Source organism: Anolis sagrei, chromosome 1, assembly GCF_037176765.1.
Source record: "Anolis sagrei isolate rAnoSag1 chromosome 1, rAnoSag1.mat, whole genome shotgun sequence".
Taxonomy (NCBI): Eukaryota; Metazoa; Chordata; class Lepidosauria; order Squamata; family Dactyloidae; genus Anolis; species Anolis sagrei.
The window spans coordinates 173,098,655-173,118,624 of NC_090021.1; the positions used below are offsets into that span (position 1 = coordinate 173,098,655).

Genomic DNA, 19,970 nt, shown 5'->3' on the forward strand with positions numbered 1-19,970 from the left:
TTTTATAAATGTTTTAAATTTGCTTTAATTGGCATCATTAATAAGTGAAAGCAAATTATAGTTATCAAATTTCTCTTTGTACAAGTATTTTTTTCCTGGCTAATATACAGCTGATTCGTGCTGTGATCAAACTCTAATGAGATTTGGAATGAGAAAATAATTAATGCTGAGAAAGTTGATTCATTTACACCTATAAGAGCTCAGCTCATTTATTAAATGACCCTCTTAGATCTGAAAGTCTGTTTGAAAATTAATCTTTGATTAAATTAGGCATGATAATTGATGTATTTATAACACGGCTAGGAAATTCTTCTGCCTTTGACTCTTTGAATATCTACAAAATATCAATTTGCTTTCAGATAAATGTATCAACTGAAATATAACATTATTTTTATTTATACTACGGCATTGTATTGCAGTAAGCCACATGCAGAAATCCATTTAAGTATACATTTAAAACTATACTTAGAAATATATTTTTAAGTTTGGAATCAGATGAAGTTGCATATTTGTCCCATTGGAAAAATAAGCCATCTTGGTCATGAATTGGAAAACACCAGTACCTTATTATAACCCTTTAACTCTTTAGGATACCTGTGCTATCTCATTTAGGGCCAGTGGTGCAGCCCTATTCAGTTTCACATTTCGAAACAACAATATTTGTTCCTTATCTGTTTTAAGTTTTAGTCTCTCCGAAACTGCATAATTCATTTTGGGCTAGAAACATCATGTGTTTATGTATGCATGACAATATCCAGAGAATAAGACATAATGTATGACAGAGAGAAAATGCCAGAGTTCATATAGGCAATCTCAAGGATATGCGAATGAATGAATTATCTAAATACTGGAATCCTAGCTTAGGTCTGTAAAGCAAAACTTAAAGGTTCTTTAAGAAAAGTTTTCCAACATATTTTAAAGGTGTCCTTCCTTACGATCCCCTCATGTTTAAAATGTTAAAACTCCAGTATGCTGATGACAACATCATCTGTTCACATTCAGAAGAAGACCTGCAAGCCACTCTTAAACACCTTTGCAGAAGCATACGAGAAACTTGTCCTGTCATTAAACAATGAGAAAACCAAAGTGCTCTTCCAGCAGTCACTGGCTAATCCCTCTCCAATGCCAGAAATACAACTTAATGGTGTAACATTAGAAAACGTTGACCATTTCCGCTACCTTGGCAGCCACCTCTCCACCAAAGTCAACATTGACACCGAAATTCAACACCGCCTGAGCTCTACGAGTGCAGTATTTTTCCGAATGAAGCAGAGAGTGTTTGAGAACCGGGACATCCGTAGGGATATCAAGGTGCTTGTTTATAAAGTCCCCCCTCGGGGGTTGAGAAGGACAGGGTAGAAATACGCGAAATAAATAAATTAAATAGGTATTGGTTTTCCTATCTGACCGCATCTCGGCCTATGAACCCACCCGGACTTTGAGATCTTCCGGGGAGGCCCTGCTCTCGATCCCGCCAGCCTCTCAAGCACGGTTGGCGGGGACGAGAGATAGGGCCTTCTCGGTGGTGGCTCCTCGGCTGTGGAACGCCCTTCCTGTAGACGTTAGGCTGGCACCATCTCTCATGACATTCCGTAGAAAGTTGAAGACCTGGATGTTTGTGCAGGCGTTTGAGTAATTCAGTGCAACTTGGAACATAGGAACGGAACAATGGACGATGAATTTGGATCACGCTTGGATGATGAGGCGATCAGGGATGGGATTTGTGATAACTGTGTATTGATGATTGTTTATTAGCTATTAAGGGAAATGTGTAATTTAACTGTCATTGTATATTAATTATTGCTGTTTTTATTGTCTTTGCTGTTTGGAAACCGCTGTGAGTTGCCCTCGGGCTTGAGATACAGCGGTATACAAGAATAGTAAATAATAAATAAAATAATAAATAAATAAAGCTATTGTCCTCCCAACCCTGCGAGACTTGGACAGTCTACAGACGTCACATCCATCTCCTGGAACGATTCCATCAGCGCTGCCTCCAGAAAATCCTGCAAATCTCTTGGGAAGATAAGCAGACAAATGTCAGCATACTGGAAGAAGCAAAGACCACCAGCATTGAAGCGATTGTCCTCTGCCATCAACTCCGCTGGACTGGCCATGTTGTCCACCACCATCTCCCAAAGCAGTTGCTGTACTCCGAACTCAAGAATGGAAAACCAAATGTTGGAGAACAGGAAAAGAGATTACAGATGGGCTCAAACCCAACCTTAAAAACCTTAAAAACTCTGGCATAGACACTGAGAACTGGGAAGCCCTGGCCCTTGAGCTCTCTAGTTGGCGGTCAACTGTGACCAGCAGTACTGCAGAATTTGAAGAGGCACGAATGGAGGGTGAAAGAGAGAAACGTGCCAAGAGGAAGGCGCATCAAGCCAACCCCGACCGGAACCGCCTCCCACCTGGAAACCGATGCCCCCACTGCGGGAGAAGATGCAGATCAAGAATAGAGCTCCGCAGCCACCTACAGATCCACCCCCAGGTTACCACTCTTGGAGGACCATAATCCTCGGACTACGAGGGATCGCCTAAGGAAGGAAGTTTAAAATGAAAAGGCTATTGTGAGAAAACTGCTCACACGGTTACATATAACATGTTAAATAATAAATGCTCTGCAACCTTTGAGATTTTCTTTTCTGGAAGCTATATTTAGGAAGCTTTCATCTATAAATCCAAGGTCCAATACCTATAGAATCCTGAAGAATCTGAATTTCCCTCCTAGTTTTTCTGCATTCATAAATGCTTCATTTTTGTAATTTTCACTAGGTTTAACCCTGTGCTGTTTTGGGCATAAAAACACCCTCTCTGAGTCCATTGTAGCTCTCACAATTTCTGCTTCTTTCAAAACTTAAAGCTTGCTGGCATAGTGGTTCATTTAGTTGATGCCACATGCAGCTGGCATCTGCTATATAATAAGAAGAATAAAGAAGAAAATCAAAATGCCTCTGAACGCATGCAGAGTGCTTTTGCCTTTCTACCCAGTAAGTGGCAGCCTCTGCATCACAGAAAATTAAATAGTAGGGGTAATAGCACAGATGGTATTATTTCACACAAGTTCTTTGGCCTTTGCAGATCTCTTTTTTAAAAATTAAACATTGCTGCTGCTTCTGTGACAAGCCCAGTAAGCATCTTTCTTTCTCAAAATTAGGGTTGAAAGGTCTAAGAAACATTGTCTTGTCCTTTCTTCCAAACTACACTGCAGATTTTTCGTTTTTTGTTCCTCCCTTCAGTAGCTGGCTTTTACACCTTTCATTCCCCCCACCAGCAGTCTCTAGAATTAGTACCCAGCTTCTGAGCTTTATTCCATTCTGATGTAGAAAGTCTATTTGTAGATGTAGAAAGGAGAGAATGAGAGAAGCCAGCTCCCAGTAAGTAGACTTGGAGAACTGAAGAAGGTCTGCAAAAGTGCAGGGAATGTCTGAAAAGAAATTTTGCCCACTACCTCTTTTCCATCCAATTTTGCCTATGATGAGGGACAGAACTAAAGTACTGTATTATTTAATGATTAATAAAGTTTAAGAATAGAGTTAAGGCTATGTTCTATTTGCTCAGGCTTCATAAAGTCAGGCAGTCAGAAGCTAAGGCTAATGCCCAAATTAATCACAATTTCTCTAGTTATTGGGGTCTCTTAAAAACCATTACTTGCAGTCAAAACTGCAAGCATTACACTCTCCATCAGTGGCAATAGTACTTCCCACTTCCGTTACCTTAGAGAAACCTCCTCCTATTTAATGTTTGAAAGTGGAGATGTTATCTAAACAGCCTGTGTGTGTCTGTCTCTCTTTGTTGAGTGTCTATGGCATTGAATGCTTGCCATGTATATGTACATTGTAATCTGCCCTAAGTCCCCTGCAGGATGAGAAGGGCGGAATATAAATACTGCAAATAAATAAATAAAACACCAATCTATACATTTGACACCATTTTAACTACTATAGCTCCTATTTGGGATTTGTAATTTGTTGTGGCACCAGAGCTCTCTAACAGAGAAGGTAAATATCTCCCAAGCTACAAATCCTAGAATTCAAATCCTAGCATTGAGTCATTGGTGGCCAATGTATTGTCAAACTGTTTCAGTTCTGCAGTGTGGATACAGACTGACACAGAACTTGCCCAGCAACTAGATGAGTAGCACAAACCCCCAAAACAAAACATAGTATTTTAAATATTAAGTTCCCAGCCTCTGCATTTCTCTCTCTCTTGAATCCAACACGGCTGGCACACAAGATCTACTCACAATAGTCACTCTTTTCTCTTTTTTTCTTTATAACCTTTCCATACACAACTCTGTATAGCTTCTGGGCTAGTCTTGGCTTCCTCTCCTTTTCTTAAGATTGTGTCTCCCACCATTCTGCCATTTTTGTCCCCTTTTTTTCCTGCTCCCTCCCTGTTGGCTCATGGCCATTTCCAACCTGGTTTCTTCCAATTCCATTAGGGTTTCCTAGCTCTCACTGATCCTCCTTGAGTTTCATCAACTTAGGCTTTTTGACATAGTATCTACTTTTTATTTGTTGACATGTCTGGCATTTTCAAAGCAAAATCCCCAGGATCTTTTAGCAGATAAGTTTAAGAAGACAGGAAAGCTTAGAGAAGACAATTATGCTGGGGAAAATGGAAGGAAAAAGGAAGAGGGGCCGACCAAGGGCAAGATGGATGGATGGTATCCTTGAAGTGACTGGCTTGACCCTGAAGGAGCTGGGGGTGGTGAAGGCCGACAGGGAGCTCTGGTGTGGGATGGTTCATGAGGTCATGAAGAGTCGGAAACAACTGAATGAACAACAAAAGCAGATAAGTTATACGTGATTCTTGTTGGTGATCCTGAGAGTATAAGAAACATCTTGCTGAGTAGGATAAAAGACTCCCAAGTTCAACATACTTCATAATATTACTAATAATATTATTACTAATAATAATATTACTAATAATAATATTACTTTTTATTATCCATGCAAATTATCAGAGACTTATTAGTAGGACACAACATGTTTTTTGCCAGTGTCTGCTTTATTAGTTATAATTTATCTCAACAACCTTTGGCATACAGTGTGGAAGTACACAGATCCCGTGTAGTCCAGGCAAACAAAATGGATTTTAATAAAACCATGACTTTTTATCATACATTAGAAATTGTATGATATCAAACTTCGTTCAGTCATGATTTTCATCTGACTTCTTTCCTAACCCACAAATCTCAAAAGTACTAAGGGACAGTAGTGTTTTAATAACATTGTAGGAAAGAAGCATGCTGATTGCAACTTATGAACATTGCATTTGTTTGACATTTCTATTTAGGAACTGGCTATCTGCTAATGGCTACTTAGACTGGTCCTTAGTCACATGATTTACTTGTTGCTGCACTGCGGGTAAAAGCTTCCATGTGTTGTGGGTCTTTTAAATCTTTAAGGAAAAAAAAGAAGGAACATGTTTTCATTTATTTAATTTCAGGTACGAACTGATGCAGAGAGGTATGCTTGAACCCAAAGACATTGGATTTGTACCAGATGCCTACACCTGCAATCAACAGCTGGAGAGGGAAAACAAATGTTTAAGGAAGGAAATGGAGAGCTATAAATTTGCAGCCAAGTATGTTGTTGCTATTGTTAATGGATCTTCTGTTTTTCACTTGGGGCTAGATCTTGCCAAATTAAGAAAATGAAGTCTTTTTAATTTCTTATGTTAATCTCTTTGAGACTTAGCCATTTGCACAAGTTAGAGATAAATTTAACTGCAAGGACTCCAGACAGTTAATTGAGGTCAGTGGCATGCTTAGGTTTGACTGAACTGTGCCCACATAATCAGTTATAATGAAGTGCCAACTGGGCAGATTTATGGAAACCATGAATCACATGGTAGGGACAAGACAGATTTGAGGTATCCCAGATAATTACAAAAATGTCTTGGTGAATTGTTCTTAACCTTTAGTACTTCAAATGTTTTGAACTTCCACTGCCAGAAACCTCTGGTGGAATTTTCAATGGCCAGGGATTCTGAAAGCTGAAGTCGCAAACAGCTGAAGGTTGAGAATCACTGCTCTTGACTCATCTCAGTTTGTGTATCCAATCCACAAATAGAATTAGTTGAATGGAGTTTAGAAAACAGAGCAAAGTGGAATTTAACAAAGTAGGATTCTGGATTCAGATAGCAATGATAATCAGAAACATAAGTGGCTTGGCCAACAAAGCTTCAGTTTATGCTTTTGAGAACTCTTATAACTTATGATTGAATAAGTCTCTGGTAATTACTTTTTATAAATAAATACAGTAACCGATCTTCCTTTGACTGGAAAAAAATGGGTAATGTGCCTTCCTTGCTCTATACAAGGCAAAGCAAACAAATTGAGGAAGTAGAACTGAGCAATAGTGTAGTCTCCGCTGTGGTAGACATGTAAACAGTATTGAAGAGAAATATTGTAGTGTTGAAGTTCATGGGGGAATAAGCTCCTGCTACTGGAAAACATGCAATGTTAGCTTAGCAAGAAATTGCATGCTTATATTTTCAAAGATGCTATCAACCATTTGTGCCCCAACAAAATATATGAAACAGAAAACATAACTGTGGACAAAATAATATACCAACAAAATGTACCAATATTACACATTGTATTAAAAATTCCCTGTATTTTTCAATTCTGTATTATTTTTTGAAATGCAAGATGTCTATATTACATCTTTCTAAAAAAGAAAGGAGTGTAAGTATAATATAAGAATGTAAGTTTTATGAGAATAGGGAAACTGGTAGCATCATTTACTTTCTCATGTGCATGTACTAAAATCTTTCAAAATATGACATAATTCACATTTTATATGAAAGGTGGAAATCCATTATGCTGCAAAGGGTTAGTGGTAAATTGTCCTTTAGAGATTAATTTGTCATTGAAAAGTGTTTGTTGCATCTATCTCTGTGTTCGCTCCTGGACGAAAATGAACTTTCCAGGGATCAACAAAAACATTATTGAGGATGTGTGCATGTGTACACTGGGCAATAGTTATTTTTTGAACCAAGCAGCTCTCAGTGCAATAATATTTCTTTTGGAATGCATTTTTATGGGGACATGGTGCAGACATGTTAATCATTTGTGCCTAGATGAGGGGTCCTCAAATTTTTTAAGCCAAGGACCAATTCACAGTCCCTCAGACTGTTGGAGAGATGGACTATACTTTTAAAAAATGTTGAACAATCTCTATGCACTCTAGGTAAAGGTAAAGGTAGTCCCCTGACATTAAGTCCAGTCATTTCTGACTCTGGGGTGTGGTGCTCATCTCCATTTCTAAGCCGAAGAGCCAGCGTTGTCTGTAGACACCTCCAAGGTCATGTGGCCGGCATGACTGCATGGAGCGCCGTTACCTTCCTGCCGGAGCGGTACCTATTGATCTACTCACATTTGCATGTTTTCGAACTGCTAGGTCGCCAGAAGCTAGGGCTGACAGCGGAAGCTCACGCTGCTCCCCGGAATTGAACCTGCGACCTTTCGATCAACAAGCCCAGCAGCTCAGTGCTTTAACCCACTGCGCCACCGGGGGCTCCCTATGCACTCTACGTATATCTTATTTGTAGTGTAAAAAATATGAAAGAACAATACAATATTTAAAATGAAGATTAATTTTAACCAACATATACCTACCAGTATTTCAATGGAAAGTGTGGGCTTGCTTTTGGCTGATGAGAGAGTTAAGTTAATTGGGATTGTTGTTGTTGTTGTGTGCTTTCAAGTCATTTCAGACTTAGGGCAACCCTAAGCCTAAAGTTGCCCTAAGCAATCCAAGAACAAACGTGTATTAAGCAGGATAAAAAGTTTTGCTCTAATTGAATATAGGACTGGACAACTCCAAAACAACAGCAGTGTAAGGAATAAAGATAGAAAATATCTGCACATCAAATGTGTCCGAGAAGATATTTTGTGACATTGTCTGCTCTAAAACCCACCCAAAGAGAAATAGTGGACTGGTGTGTGAATGGATTTGTCCATGTAGTACCTTGGTTTCAGTGCTTTGTATCTAACCCTAGTGGTTTGCATCTAGGCATGTTTAAGTAAAGAAAACAAAGGCTTCTGCAACTGCTTCAGATAGCAGGTTGCTTTGATTTAGAACTTTGAATTGACATTTTGCTTTATTTCACATTTGGAGCAGAACTTTGTTTCTCTAGATCAGGGGTCCTCAAACTTTTTAAACAGAAGGCCAGGTTACAGTCCCTCAAACTGAAGGAGGGCCGGATTATAATTTCAAAAAAAACATGGAATGAATTCCTATGCACACTGCACATAACTTATTTGTAGTACAACAACACTTAAAACAATACAATAATTAAAATGATTTTTTTAACAAATATAAACTTATTAGTATTTCAATGGGGAGTGTGGGTCTGCTTTTGGCTGATGAGATAGGATTATTATTGTGTGCTTTCAAGTTGTTTCAGACGTAGGTTGACCCTGAGCGAGGGCCGGGTAAATGACCTTGGAGGGCTGTATCTGGGCCCCGGGCCTAAGTTTGAGGACCTCTGCTCTCTATCAATCTTTTAATGTCTTTTCTGCTGAATATAATACAGTGAGGTGGGGATGGGGAATGAACAAATGTCTGTACTGGCATTGATATGCACTTTTTAAGTTCTGAGCCTTCAAGGCAGAGTAAATTTCAACCAGCAAGTCCATTTCCGTAGGATTTCACATTCCCTACCAATCTGTGATTTGTCCAAAGAGACCATTTAGGGCCCATCCAAATAGGGCTCAAAATGCACAAACTCCTGTGCTTTTACCAGAGGTGCCCACACAACGAATCTGGTTAAGAGAAATAATTTGTGATAAAGCACAAAACAAATGTGTGATATGAGGAAGGGGATCACTCCTGGCCCCCACGCTTCCTGGCGCAACATTGGTATGTACCAAGAAGTCTCCAGAGATGCCTAAAGGGGGGATTTGGGTTGTTTCCATTCCAGCGGGATAGTTACTGTTCTGCAATGGGGACAACCCATGGAAACATTGGTTTGTTTTCCCAGGATGTGGGGGCTTAAACCTACTTTGGAGCAGGTTGAATATATGTTTGGAAGTGTCCTTAGAGATTATGGTAGCAGCTGGAGCTACTGTTGGAAGCTAAATCAGATTAGTCTTTCCCACAAGGTCATGGAATAAGGATGGAGTAAGCCAAGAAGACATGGGAATACTTTTAATTTGAAGGGAAACAGCAGAGAAGGTTCCCTGCTTAGATTTGTGTGCCGTAGGTACCTTGCTGTTTTGCTCACTCACTGAAACATAACTAGTTAGAGCAGAAATTCACAGCCTGACCTGAACCCTGTCTTCTCTTTGGGTTCATTTTTAGTTGAATTTTGACTGTTTTGTGTGATACCAAGAATCCTCATGTAAAATACCATTTTCCTGAAAAAAAGATTATACATTTATTGAAAAAGTCATAACTGCATCTTACTCCTTGCAGCAAAGCTAAAGAAACACTTGTCAAGCTGCAGAAAGAGCGTGACTTCCATCGAATGCATCACAAGCGAGTGGTCCAGGAAAAGAACAGGCTCATTAATGACATTAAAAGGTAAGCAGTTGAAAACATGGTTCTAATCCAACATGATTTTCAGAAAAAAACCCCAATTCATTACTAAAGATGTATGTATATAACTTCATAGAGTGTGCCTGCTCAATATGTTGGCTGGAATGTTGTGCTTTCTTTTAGGATATTCCATCTCTGCCCCCACCCCCCAATTTTTCTGATCATCATCCAGTTTACCAAGCTCTCAATGCACTGCAGCATATTGAATATTGTGCCAGTATCAGCTGCTGCTGATGGCATTATGCCACCTTCATTGTGGCAAATCAGCCTTCTCTGTGCATAATAAATTGTATTGACACTACCCGCTGTTGGTGACAATATCTTATATCAGAGAATCTCAGCTGTAATAGTAGTTTACCCATCTTACTTCAGTATGACAATAACTGCAGTACATATCTTCCATCTCCTCTGCTCTTGTTTCTCTGATCAGACCTCTTTCAGTCTGCCATCTCTATGTGTCAACATTCTTCATTGATATGACAAAGGCACCTCCTTCCTATTTTTTAGCTATTCTAGAGTAATCTAGAATATATTAGGCCTAAGAAGAAAACTGGGAACAAATCCTGCTGCTGATGTCTTTCCTCCAATTTTGTCAATGGCGAAAATGAAAGTTTGGGGCAGCACTGTGAGAAATCCATATAAAATTAGAATATAAAATGACTAAAAAGTTAAAATATAAGTTAAAGAACTATAGAAAAATGAAACAAAGTGCTCATGCAGTAAAACGTCATTTCTGGAGCAAGTGAGGTTGCCAAAGGCATACTTGAATAGAAGTCCTTTGCTTGCAGAGTGACAATAGATTTAGAGCGAAGGTACTCCAAACTGATATCACAGCTGAACCAGAATGCCAATCATATGGAACCTCTCATATGGTAAAATACTTAAGGCCGGTTGAGAAGGAGTTATGAATAGAGAGTTGCAGTTCCTGTAAATGATGGCAATCCTTCATCCCTAACTCTAGTCTAAAAGCTTAGTTTTTTTTACAGCACTTAACTAGCATAAGAGATGGAGAAAGATGAGGAAGATCAGCACCTCTACTCATCTGTCCAGATCTCTGTACTGTATCTTAGATTAGTCTTCTTTTCCACAGTGATACTGTGGATGATAGTTGTTGTGTTGTGGTGCTAAACAGAAGAACTGGAATTCAGGTTTAAAGGACATCTCAAAACCTGCTGGACTGAAAAAGGGACCTCTTATTTTTGCAGGTTTTTTTTTCTTGGAATCATATGCTACTTTTTTCCAGATTAGAATTTAAGGCATTTTATTATACAAGCAGTCCCCAAGTTATTAACAAGATAGGTTCTGTAGGTTTGTTCTTAAGCTGAATTTGTATGTCTGTCAGAACAGGTAAAAATTTCAGAGTAAATTTTGAAAACAATGGCTTGTTCTGGAAACAAGGATTGGTAATAAAGCTTAAGTGGAGACACCTTTTCCCCATGATAACTTTTTTCAGGAATGGCACCACGAGATGCAGAGCCAACCTTCAGAAATGGGGTTACAAAGTGGAATCCTCGACATGCGAGTGTGGAGAAGAGCAAACCACTGACCACCTGCTGCAATGCAACCTAAGCCCTGCTACATGCACAATGGAGGACCTTCTTGCAGCAACACCAGAAGCACTCCAAGTGGCCAGATACTGGTCAAAGGACATTTAACCAACTACCAAACTCACAAGTTTTGTATTTTTCTATTTGTTTGCTTTGTTCTGTTAGAAATGTAATATAATGGACTGGTTGCTCTGACACGACAAATAAATAAGGAATGAATTTTCCTTTCTAGTAGTAAATTACTCACACTTCCTGTTGTCTCATCCCTACCCTTAACTAAGAGTCATTGGGATGTTTGTAACTTGGGGAAAGCCTGTAATTTGAAAAGGTACCATTAAAACAATTATTTTTGAAAAAAGTCAAAAAAGAACTTAAAGTAGTCAAAACACTTAATCATTTCTCCCTCATCTGCCCCTGTCAAGTGTCATTTCCTTTTTCTAGAGATTTTGGTAGTGTTTGCATCTCCTTTGTATGGAATCAAAAGGTAATGTGGACATGGTTCCTTTGCTCTTGACATCGTTTCATAGCTAAGTTCTTATTTAGAAAGAAATTGTAAAGAAAAAAGCAAAAATAATAAAAAAACAGAATTTTTATCTTATGTAATACTAAAACTACACAGCCATCTAACTAACTTGAGGAAATACATTCTCTAAATCAATTTCAGTCTGGTTTCAGGCCTGGTTATGGGACAGATTTGGTCACCTTGGTGGATTACCTAGGCAGAGAACTATACAGGGGGAGTGTATTCTTATTTGTTCTCCTGTACCTCTTGGCAGGTTTTAATACCATCAGCCATGGTATCCTTCTGTGATACATTGCTGAGATGGGACTTGGAGGCCCTTTTTTCTAGAGTGGATCTACTCTTTTCTGAAGAGGCAAACCCAAAACATGGTGCTTGGAGACTCCTGTTTGAACCTTTGCCCATTGCTCTGTAGGGTCCCTTAGTACTATGTTTTGTCCCACCTGCTTTTCCACATATAGTTGAAACTGCTGGGTCATCCATAGTTTGGAGTGCAGTTCCATCTATATGCAGATAACACCCAACTTTACTACTCCTTTCCATCCAAAGCCAATAAAACTTAAGACCAGGATGGTCTTAAACCAGTGTCTGTGATAAGTAATGGACTGGATGACATCCAACAAATTGAAAATTAATCCAGACAAGACAGAGGTACTCTTGATCAGTTGGAAGGCAGATTTTTATTTATCGTGTCATCAGCAACCATGCCATTGTATTACATTTCTAACAGAACAAAACAAACGAACAGATTTTTTTAAAAAAACACAGATTTTGCAAACTTGGTAGTTGATTAAATGTCCTTTGACCAGTATCTGGCCACTTGGAGTGCCTCTGGTGTTGCCGCAAGAAGGTCCTCCATTGTGCATGTGGCAGGGCTCAGGGTGCATTGCAGCAGGTGGTCAGTGGTTTGTTCTTCTCCGCACTTGCATGCCGTGGATTCCACTTTGTAGCCCCATTTCTTAAGATTGGCTCTGCATCTCGTGGTGCCAGAGCGCAGTCTGTTCAGCGCCTTCCAAGTCGCCCAGTCTTCTGTGTGTCCACGGGGGAAGGCAGATCAGGGTTTAGGGATCAAGCTGTGTTAGATGGGGTTCCCTCTAAAGACTTCCAACTGAGCCTGTTCCTTGTTGGATCTGGTTATGGTGGCACATACCTTAGTTGCATTTTGTTTGGATTACTGTAACATGCTCTATGTGGGGCTGCCTAAGAAGAATAAACATGGCCAGCAGTATGTTTGGTAATGGTTCGATTGCTGCTGGGGGCAGGTCTCCAGCAGAGGAGAAGTCTTACCAGTTTTGCAACAAAGGGTTAATCAGGCTTTGGAATATAGGCTCTGGTGATTACTTGTGAAGACTTGCTGAAACAGGTGGCAGTGGAGACCTCATGATAAAAGGGTCTGGAAAAGAATGGCTCTTGGTTGCAGATAACTTTGTATTTTTTTTCTTGAATTTGGCTCTGCTGCTTCTGGGTTAAATTTCTGGACTGTTTAGAGTCTTTAGGTTTTATATTGCATATTTCATTATTTTAGCATTGTTCATCACTTTGAGTTCATTGAAATGAGCAAATGAATGTCTCCAAATCCCACATTCCAGGAGAAAATCTCCATCAGTCCAAAGGTAGCGGTAATCTCTGCAGGTAGTGGCTTTTCCCTTAAGACAGTGTTTCTCAACCTTCCTAATGCTGCGACCCCTTAATACAGTTCTTCATGTTGTGGTGGCCCTCAACCATAAAATTATTTTTGTTGCTATTTTACAACTGTAATTTTGCTACTGTTATGAATCATCATATAAATATCTCATATGCAGGATGTATTTGATACAAATATGTGCGATATGCCGAAATTTGAATACTGGTGGGGTTGTGGGGGGGGGATAATTTATTTTGTCATTTGGGAGTTGTAGTTGCTGGGATTTATAGTACACCTACAATCAAACAGCATTCTGAACTCCATCAATGAGGGAATTGAACCAAACTTGGCACAGATACTCAATATGCTCACATGTGAACACTAGTGGATTTGGAGAAAAGAGGCCTTGACATTTGGGAGCTGTAGTTGCTGGGATTTATAGTTCACCTACACTCAAAGTACCCCTTGAATCCCACCAATGATAGAATTGGGCCAAACATCCCACATAGAACCCCCATGATCAGGAGAAGATACTGCAGGGATCAGGGAGGAATTGACAGTGATTTAGGGGAGATGTAGTTTACCTACCTCCGGAGAGCACTGTGTTCCTAAGACCATCAGAAATATGTGTTTTCTGATGGTCTTTGGTGACCCCTCTGACACCCTCCCGCGACCCCCTTAGGGGTCCCAGCCCCCAGGTTGAGAAACGCTGCCTTAAGAGCTTCCTGAAAGGAATGCCTTTTCATCATCATCTTTCTGAGGTTCTGGATTTTAAGAATTAAACAAAGCATTATTTTAACAGATAACTTTGATAGAACCCGTTGATCGCTACTAAACATTCTACATGTCATGGCTAGAGGTTTGTCTGCCCTGGCTTAGCCTGGCTTTCCTTCCCAAAGAATGCATCCCAGACTTATGTGATGATCTGTACAGATTTGATGATATGAGCAGCTGAGATATCTGGATAAATATGGGGTTTGGAACAGATAACTTTGGTAGCAGATAATGTTGTACTTTGGTACTCATGCCTTGGACTGTTACCCCTGGGTTAGAACTCTGGACCCTAATCTTGTTCCTGTAATCCTGTTTTGGACTCTGCCTCTCCTGTAACCTTGTCTTGGATCTTGTTTCCTGAACCCTGGAATCTGAATCTTGGACTACATTCCTGGCTTTGAGGTATGAAGTTGGCATTTACTTTGACTGTTGACTATCTGATTTGATCTTGGAATTTTGATAGTACTTTGTACTCTTGAATTCTGGAACATTATTCTAAGTGAATTTTTGGCACCAGACTTTTGGACTGCAAAAAGGACTACCATTTATTCTTACTCCTGAACTGGCTTTGTAGTACTCTCAGCATAATTGGACTCTTGACCTTGATTTGTGTTACTGCAGTCATGTGTTCTATTTCTGTTTTGTTAGTCAGACCTTTGAAAGACTTAATATTTTAGTTTTCGGTTTAAGTAAATGTGGTCTTGCCTCATCCTGTGTTTGTTTGATAAAACCCCCCGGAACATGACACTGCAGTTGGAAGAAGTTTGTCTTTCAACTGCAGTGGAAGGTTAAAGGCAATATACTATTTTTTTTCTTGTGCAGTGACTGTGATAATAGAAGCTTATAGTTCTGTGATGAATATTCTGCTTTACAACCTTAATTGCCATGCATTAAAAATGTATAAGCTGCTTGAGTCAAGAGTGGGTGAACATCATAGGATGGAAAGTTATTGACGAGAGGATCATTGGTCATTTGAAGACATTGAAAGCGCCTTAATCTGGCAACTCCTCAGAAAGTAAGAATTCTTTGTTGATGATACCAGAACAGCTGGTTGGAGAAAATTGTGCTTCTTGGAATCTGAGGCTATGGCTTTAGAGAGAATCAACATGAACAGGCAGCTTGTAGGTGTTTTAGAGATCTAGACATTAACATATTTTTATGACGTTCAACCAATTTATGTTAAAAATCAGAAGAAAGTGTTCATATGAATATATGATGCTCGTATTATGTTTGAAATTGTTTCTAGGGTTTCCTTAAATTAGTAATGAATAACATCCATTTAAAGGCAATCTTGTCCTGTACTCTGGCTATAGCAGGGGTCCTCAAACTAAGGCCCGGGGCCAGATATGGCCCTCCAAGGTCATTTACCCAGGCCTTGCTCAGGGTCAACCTAAGTCTGAAACAACTTGAAAGCACAACCACAACAATCCTATCTCATCAGCCAAAAGCAAGCCCTCAGTTCCCATTGAAATATTAATAAGTTTATATATGATAAGATTGTTCTTCATTTTAATTATTGTATTGTTTTTAAGTGTTTTTAAGTAGGTTTTTTCCCACTACAAATACTGTAAGATATGTGCAGTGTGCATAGGAATTCATTCATGTTCTTTTCAAATTGTAATCCAGCCCTCCAACAGTTTGAGGGACTGTGATCTGGCCCTCTGTTTAAAAAGTTTGAGGACCCCTGGGCTATAGTATCATGTATCCCCAGCAGAAGGATAGTGAGGAAAAGATTTCCAACAATTTGGAATGTGATTCTGTCTCTTTGTAAAGAGGAGAAGGTACCAAGATCAGGATTTTTTTTGCATATTTAGGGAGTTTAAAAAAATGAATGCTTGTCATTATCATAAATCATTTCTAGAGTTGTAAAGTTGCATGAAAGAAATACAGTGCAATCTCAATTTTCCTTCAAGGCAATCAGAAATTCAGCATTTGCAGTCATGATACGTATTTTCCCTCTATTTCTTTATTGTGTATAGGCTAAAGGCACATTATGCATCGTATGAACCAATGTTAAGGCAGCTGAAATTAAAATACGAACATCTTCTAAGAGAAAAAGTGCTTACAAGTTTGGAACGAGATAGAGTTGTTGGTGAGGTAAAACTGTTACTGCTTTTTACTTAAACATTCATGAAAATCATTGATATTTTGAGGTATTTCATTATAATTTGTTCAGTTGATTTGTATTATTCAGTTAAGTGCCTACTATGACACTACCTTTCTGTGGTGATGGAATTACATGCTTCCGTGGCCACTTCTGCACTGCCATATAAAATCCAGATTATTTGCTTTGAACTGGATTATATGGCAGTGTAGAAGGAGCCTGTGAGGCTATGCTAATGTGCCATTGACAGTGATGTAACCTCCCAGGTCAGACAGGATTTTGCTAAGGAACCAGACTACATGTACCAAACACAGCAGTAATGGATAGTGACACTGGTGAAGGATCTTTCAGGCCACTTCTAGACTGCCATATAATTTGGATTATCAAGATGACAAACCACATTATCTGCTTTGAATTGGATTATATGAGTCTACATTGTCAATGTAGTTCAATGTAGATAATCTGGATTTTATATGGCAGTGTAGAATGGGCTTTAGAGATAATGGCAGTGGCACCATAACTAATGCTAGCTAGTACTCCATAGAAGAAAAGAGTATTCTCCTAGTGTTGGACAGAATGTAATAATATATACCATATACATTTTTGTCCCAGTCAGACACAGCTGCTATGCAGTTGAGAGAAGAGCCACACAAAGGCCATTATTATTAAGCAAAAATAGGTTTTGAGATGCTCAGACCTGAGTATTACATATTTAAGATACACTGTGTGCTGAAAAACTGTCATTTGCACAAAACCTGAAAGAAGAGTGGAAAAGAAAGGACAGTTCCTGCCTTGCTGTGCCAAGATCCTGACTGAAATGGGAAATAACTTTCCCCCCTCTTTCACTGCGCTGACTGAATGTATGGAAGAGGAAGAGTTCATAATGTACATTTTGATGGATTATTATTCTGTGTTTCTCAGTACAGGATTTTAGATTCTTAGCATATTTATATATCACATGCTTAGTATTTTTCTCAGCAGGAGAATTTTAAGTAAAATTCTCTTTTTATCCTTTCCATTTCTTAGATTACAGGCTTGCAGGCAACATTACAAAGATTAGAGTGTGGCAGCAATACTCACATTCCTGTGTCTAGAGGTAAGCACTCCATTCTTTTCAGAAAGTCACGACTTGGAGAAAATTTTTGGATCTGAAATATTATTCAAATGAATGTAAATGTTGGTACTTTTCTTGCACATTAAATGCAGAGACTATTTAATGAATGATACAATTTGATGTGTTTATTTAATTTAGATCTTGTCTTTCTTCTGATATGGTACTCAAAGTGGCTTACAACAGACTTTAAAAAATATGGCTAATAGCCTGATTTTTATTTTTATTTTTTTGGTGTGAGGAGCGACTTGAAAAACTGCAAGTTGCTTCTAGTGTGAGAGAATTGGCTGTCTGCGAGGATGTTGCCCAGGGGGTGCCCGGATGTTTGATGTTTTACCATCGTTTTGAGAGGCTTCTCTCATGTCGCTGCATACGGAGCTGGAGCTGACAGAGGGAGCTCAACCCACTCTCTCCAAATTCGAATAGCTGACCTGTCAGTCAGCAGTCCTGCTGGCACAAGGGTTTAACCCATTGTGCCACCATAGCCTGACAAAATATGCATTTTGAAAAAGATCATATTAAAAGGTTAATAATTTAAAATAGCATAAAATCATTAAAACATGACTATAAGAATAAAAAGGATAGCACACACATCTTAATAAATGACCCTTTGTGACAAATCATTTGTTCCAGGCTGGCTGCACAATTCCAACTCTGAGAATTCTGCAGTCCAGTGTAATTTTAGAGTTTTTTTAATACTGGTAGCCAGATTTTGTTCATTTTCATGGTTTCTCCTTTCTGTTGAAAATTGTCCACATGCTTGTGGATTTCAATGGCTTCTCTGTGTAGTCTGACATGGTGGTTGTTGGAGTGATCCAGCATTTCTGTGTTCTCGAATAAAATGCTGTGTCCAGGTTGGTTCATCAGGTGCTCTGCTATGGCTGACTTCTCTGGCTGAAGTAGTCTGCAGTGCCTTTCATGTTCCTTGATTCATGTTTGGGTGCTGTGTTTGGTGGTCCCTATGTAGACTTGTCCACAGCTGCACGGTGTATGGTAGACTCCTGCAGAAGTGAGAGGATCCCTCTTGTCCTTTGCTGAACATAGCATTTGTTGGATTTTTTTGGTGGGTCTGTAGATAGTTTGCATGTTGTGTATACAACAACCCACTGGTATATTGGTTAGAAGAAGGAACTTTTAGGCACTAAGTGACTGCAGTATCTTGCGGGCTAAATAATACACAAAATGACAGTTCTCTGGCTTCAAGAACGGAAAGGAAATCATATCTAGCCAAGAACAAGAATATTGTAGGAAGAATACTCACCCCCTCTCTCTTTCATTGGGGAGACTTTGCCTCTGTGAATTGTGTTTTTCTTCTGTGGAGCCTTGAGAGATTTCTTCTTGCTTGTGTCTAATCTTTACAGATTTATTCTTGGTTCTATGGAAATCTGCCTTTACTTCTATGTGATGGAAAATCTATTTTTGGTTTGCCCCTCTGCCTATGTTTAAGCAGTTCCTAACGTGGGCTGTCACTAGGAATGAAGGAGACGTCTTTGGATGTGGCAAAAGACAACATCAATGTTGTTCTATATGGAGTTTTTTTTAAAAAAGGTTCCATATGCTTAAAGTTATGAATGCAGAGTTTGTGTCTCATGTGCACACAAAAAAATCCCTGTGTGCAAAGGGCTGATGTAGACATGACCTCTGTCTGACACTCTTAATTGCTGCTCTGATAAAAACCCTGTAATTTGTACATAGCAACCACATAAGGCTGTTAAAAGGAAAGGAAGGTCCATGTGCCTTTTGTATCTCTACTTAGCTAAAGCTTTTATGTTGAACGTAGACTTAAGGGGTGTCCCCAGATTTTTAATTCATTTTAATGGCCTACTAGACTGTATAGACTGGGATAGGACACTATTATGCCCTGTGGGGATAGTTCTGCTCACAGGCTGGATTCTACAGAGCTTTTCAGTTGCTAAAAGCATGTTCCAGTTTAAAGATAAGACTGATTCATATCAAGCGAAAAGTGAATCTGGTCGTACAGATCATTTTGAATGGGTGCTTTTTATATTAGCAGATAAAACTTACTAAATTGAACAACTGGGACCTGACTAAAATGAGTATGCATTTTTATGTTTGGATTGAGACTGACAAATCAAAATAGGAAAACAAAATGCAGTGTATATTGCTATTGCTACTTATACTCCTTTTGGTTGGCTGGAAAATGGACTGGTAGAAAATCAAATTATTTGGCAAGTTTTATAAATCTAGATTATGAACATTTCTTTTCCTTTAAATAGTTTTGTGAAATATATTTGCAAGCCTGGCAATTGAACATTGATATGTTTCTTTTATGAGGCCTCCATCCTCTATACTGGATTATTCTAATTTTACTCACCTTCCAGTAGCTTAAACAGAAATGACATGCTATAAAAATAAATACTCCTGTGAAATGTGATTAAGCTACAGTTCCGAGCATATTTAGAAGGAGATCTCATTGAATTCGGTGTGACTTCCTTCCAAGTAAACTGGCTTGGGGTCGGGTTACAATTGTTCTATGGTTATATGGCTAGATTTATTTTGTGTATAGTTTTGTATAAAATCATGTGCCCCTGGTGGCGCAGTGAGATAAACCCCTGTGCCGGCAGGACTGAAGACCGACAGGTCGCAGGTTCGAATCCGGGGAGAGCGCAGATGAGCTCCCTCTATCAGCTCCAGCTCCACACGCGGGGACATGAGAGAAGCCTTCCAAAAGCACGGTAAAACATCAAAACATCTGGGCATCCCCTGGGCAAT

General features: G+C 39.2%; 1 protein-coding gene across 2 annotated transcripts in view; it reads left to right on the forward strand.

Moving 5' to 3' along the window:
* SPAG16 (sperm associated antigen 16) overlaps nucleotides 1-19,970 on the forward strand; it is a 590,759-nt gene that overhangs the window by 19,373 nt on the left and 551,416 nt on the right. For both annotated transcript variants that reach the window (XM_060781324.2, XM_067470372.1), the window contains exons 5-8: nucleotides 5,458-5,595; nucleotides 9,435-9,542; nucleotides 16,002-16,119; nucleotides 17,153-17,222. In XM_060781324.2, the coding sequence (XP_060637307.2) occupies nucleotides 5,458-5,595; nucleotides 9,435-9,542; nucleotides 16,002-16,119; nucleotides 17,153-17,222 (434 nt within the window). The remainder of the gene's footprint in view (nucleotides 1-5,457; nucleotides 5,596-9,434; nucleotides 9,543-16,001; nucleotides 16,120-17,152; nucleotides 17,223-19,970) is intronic.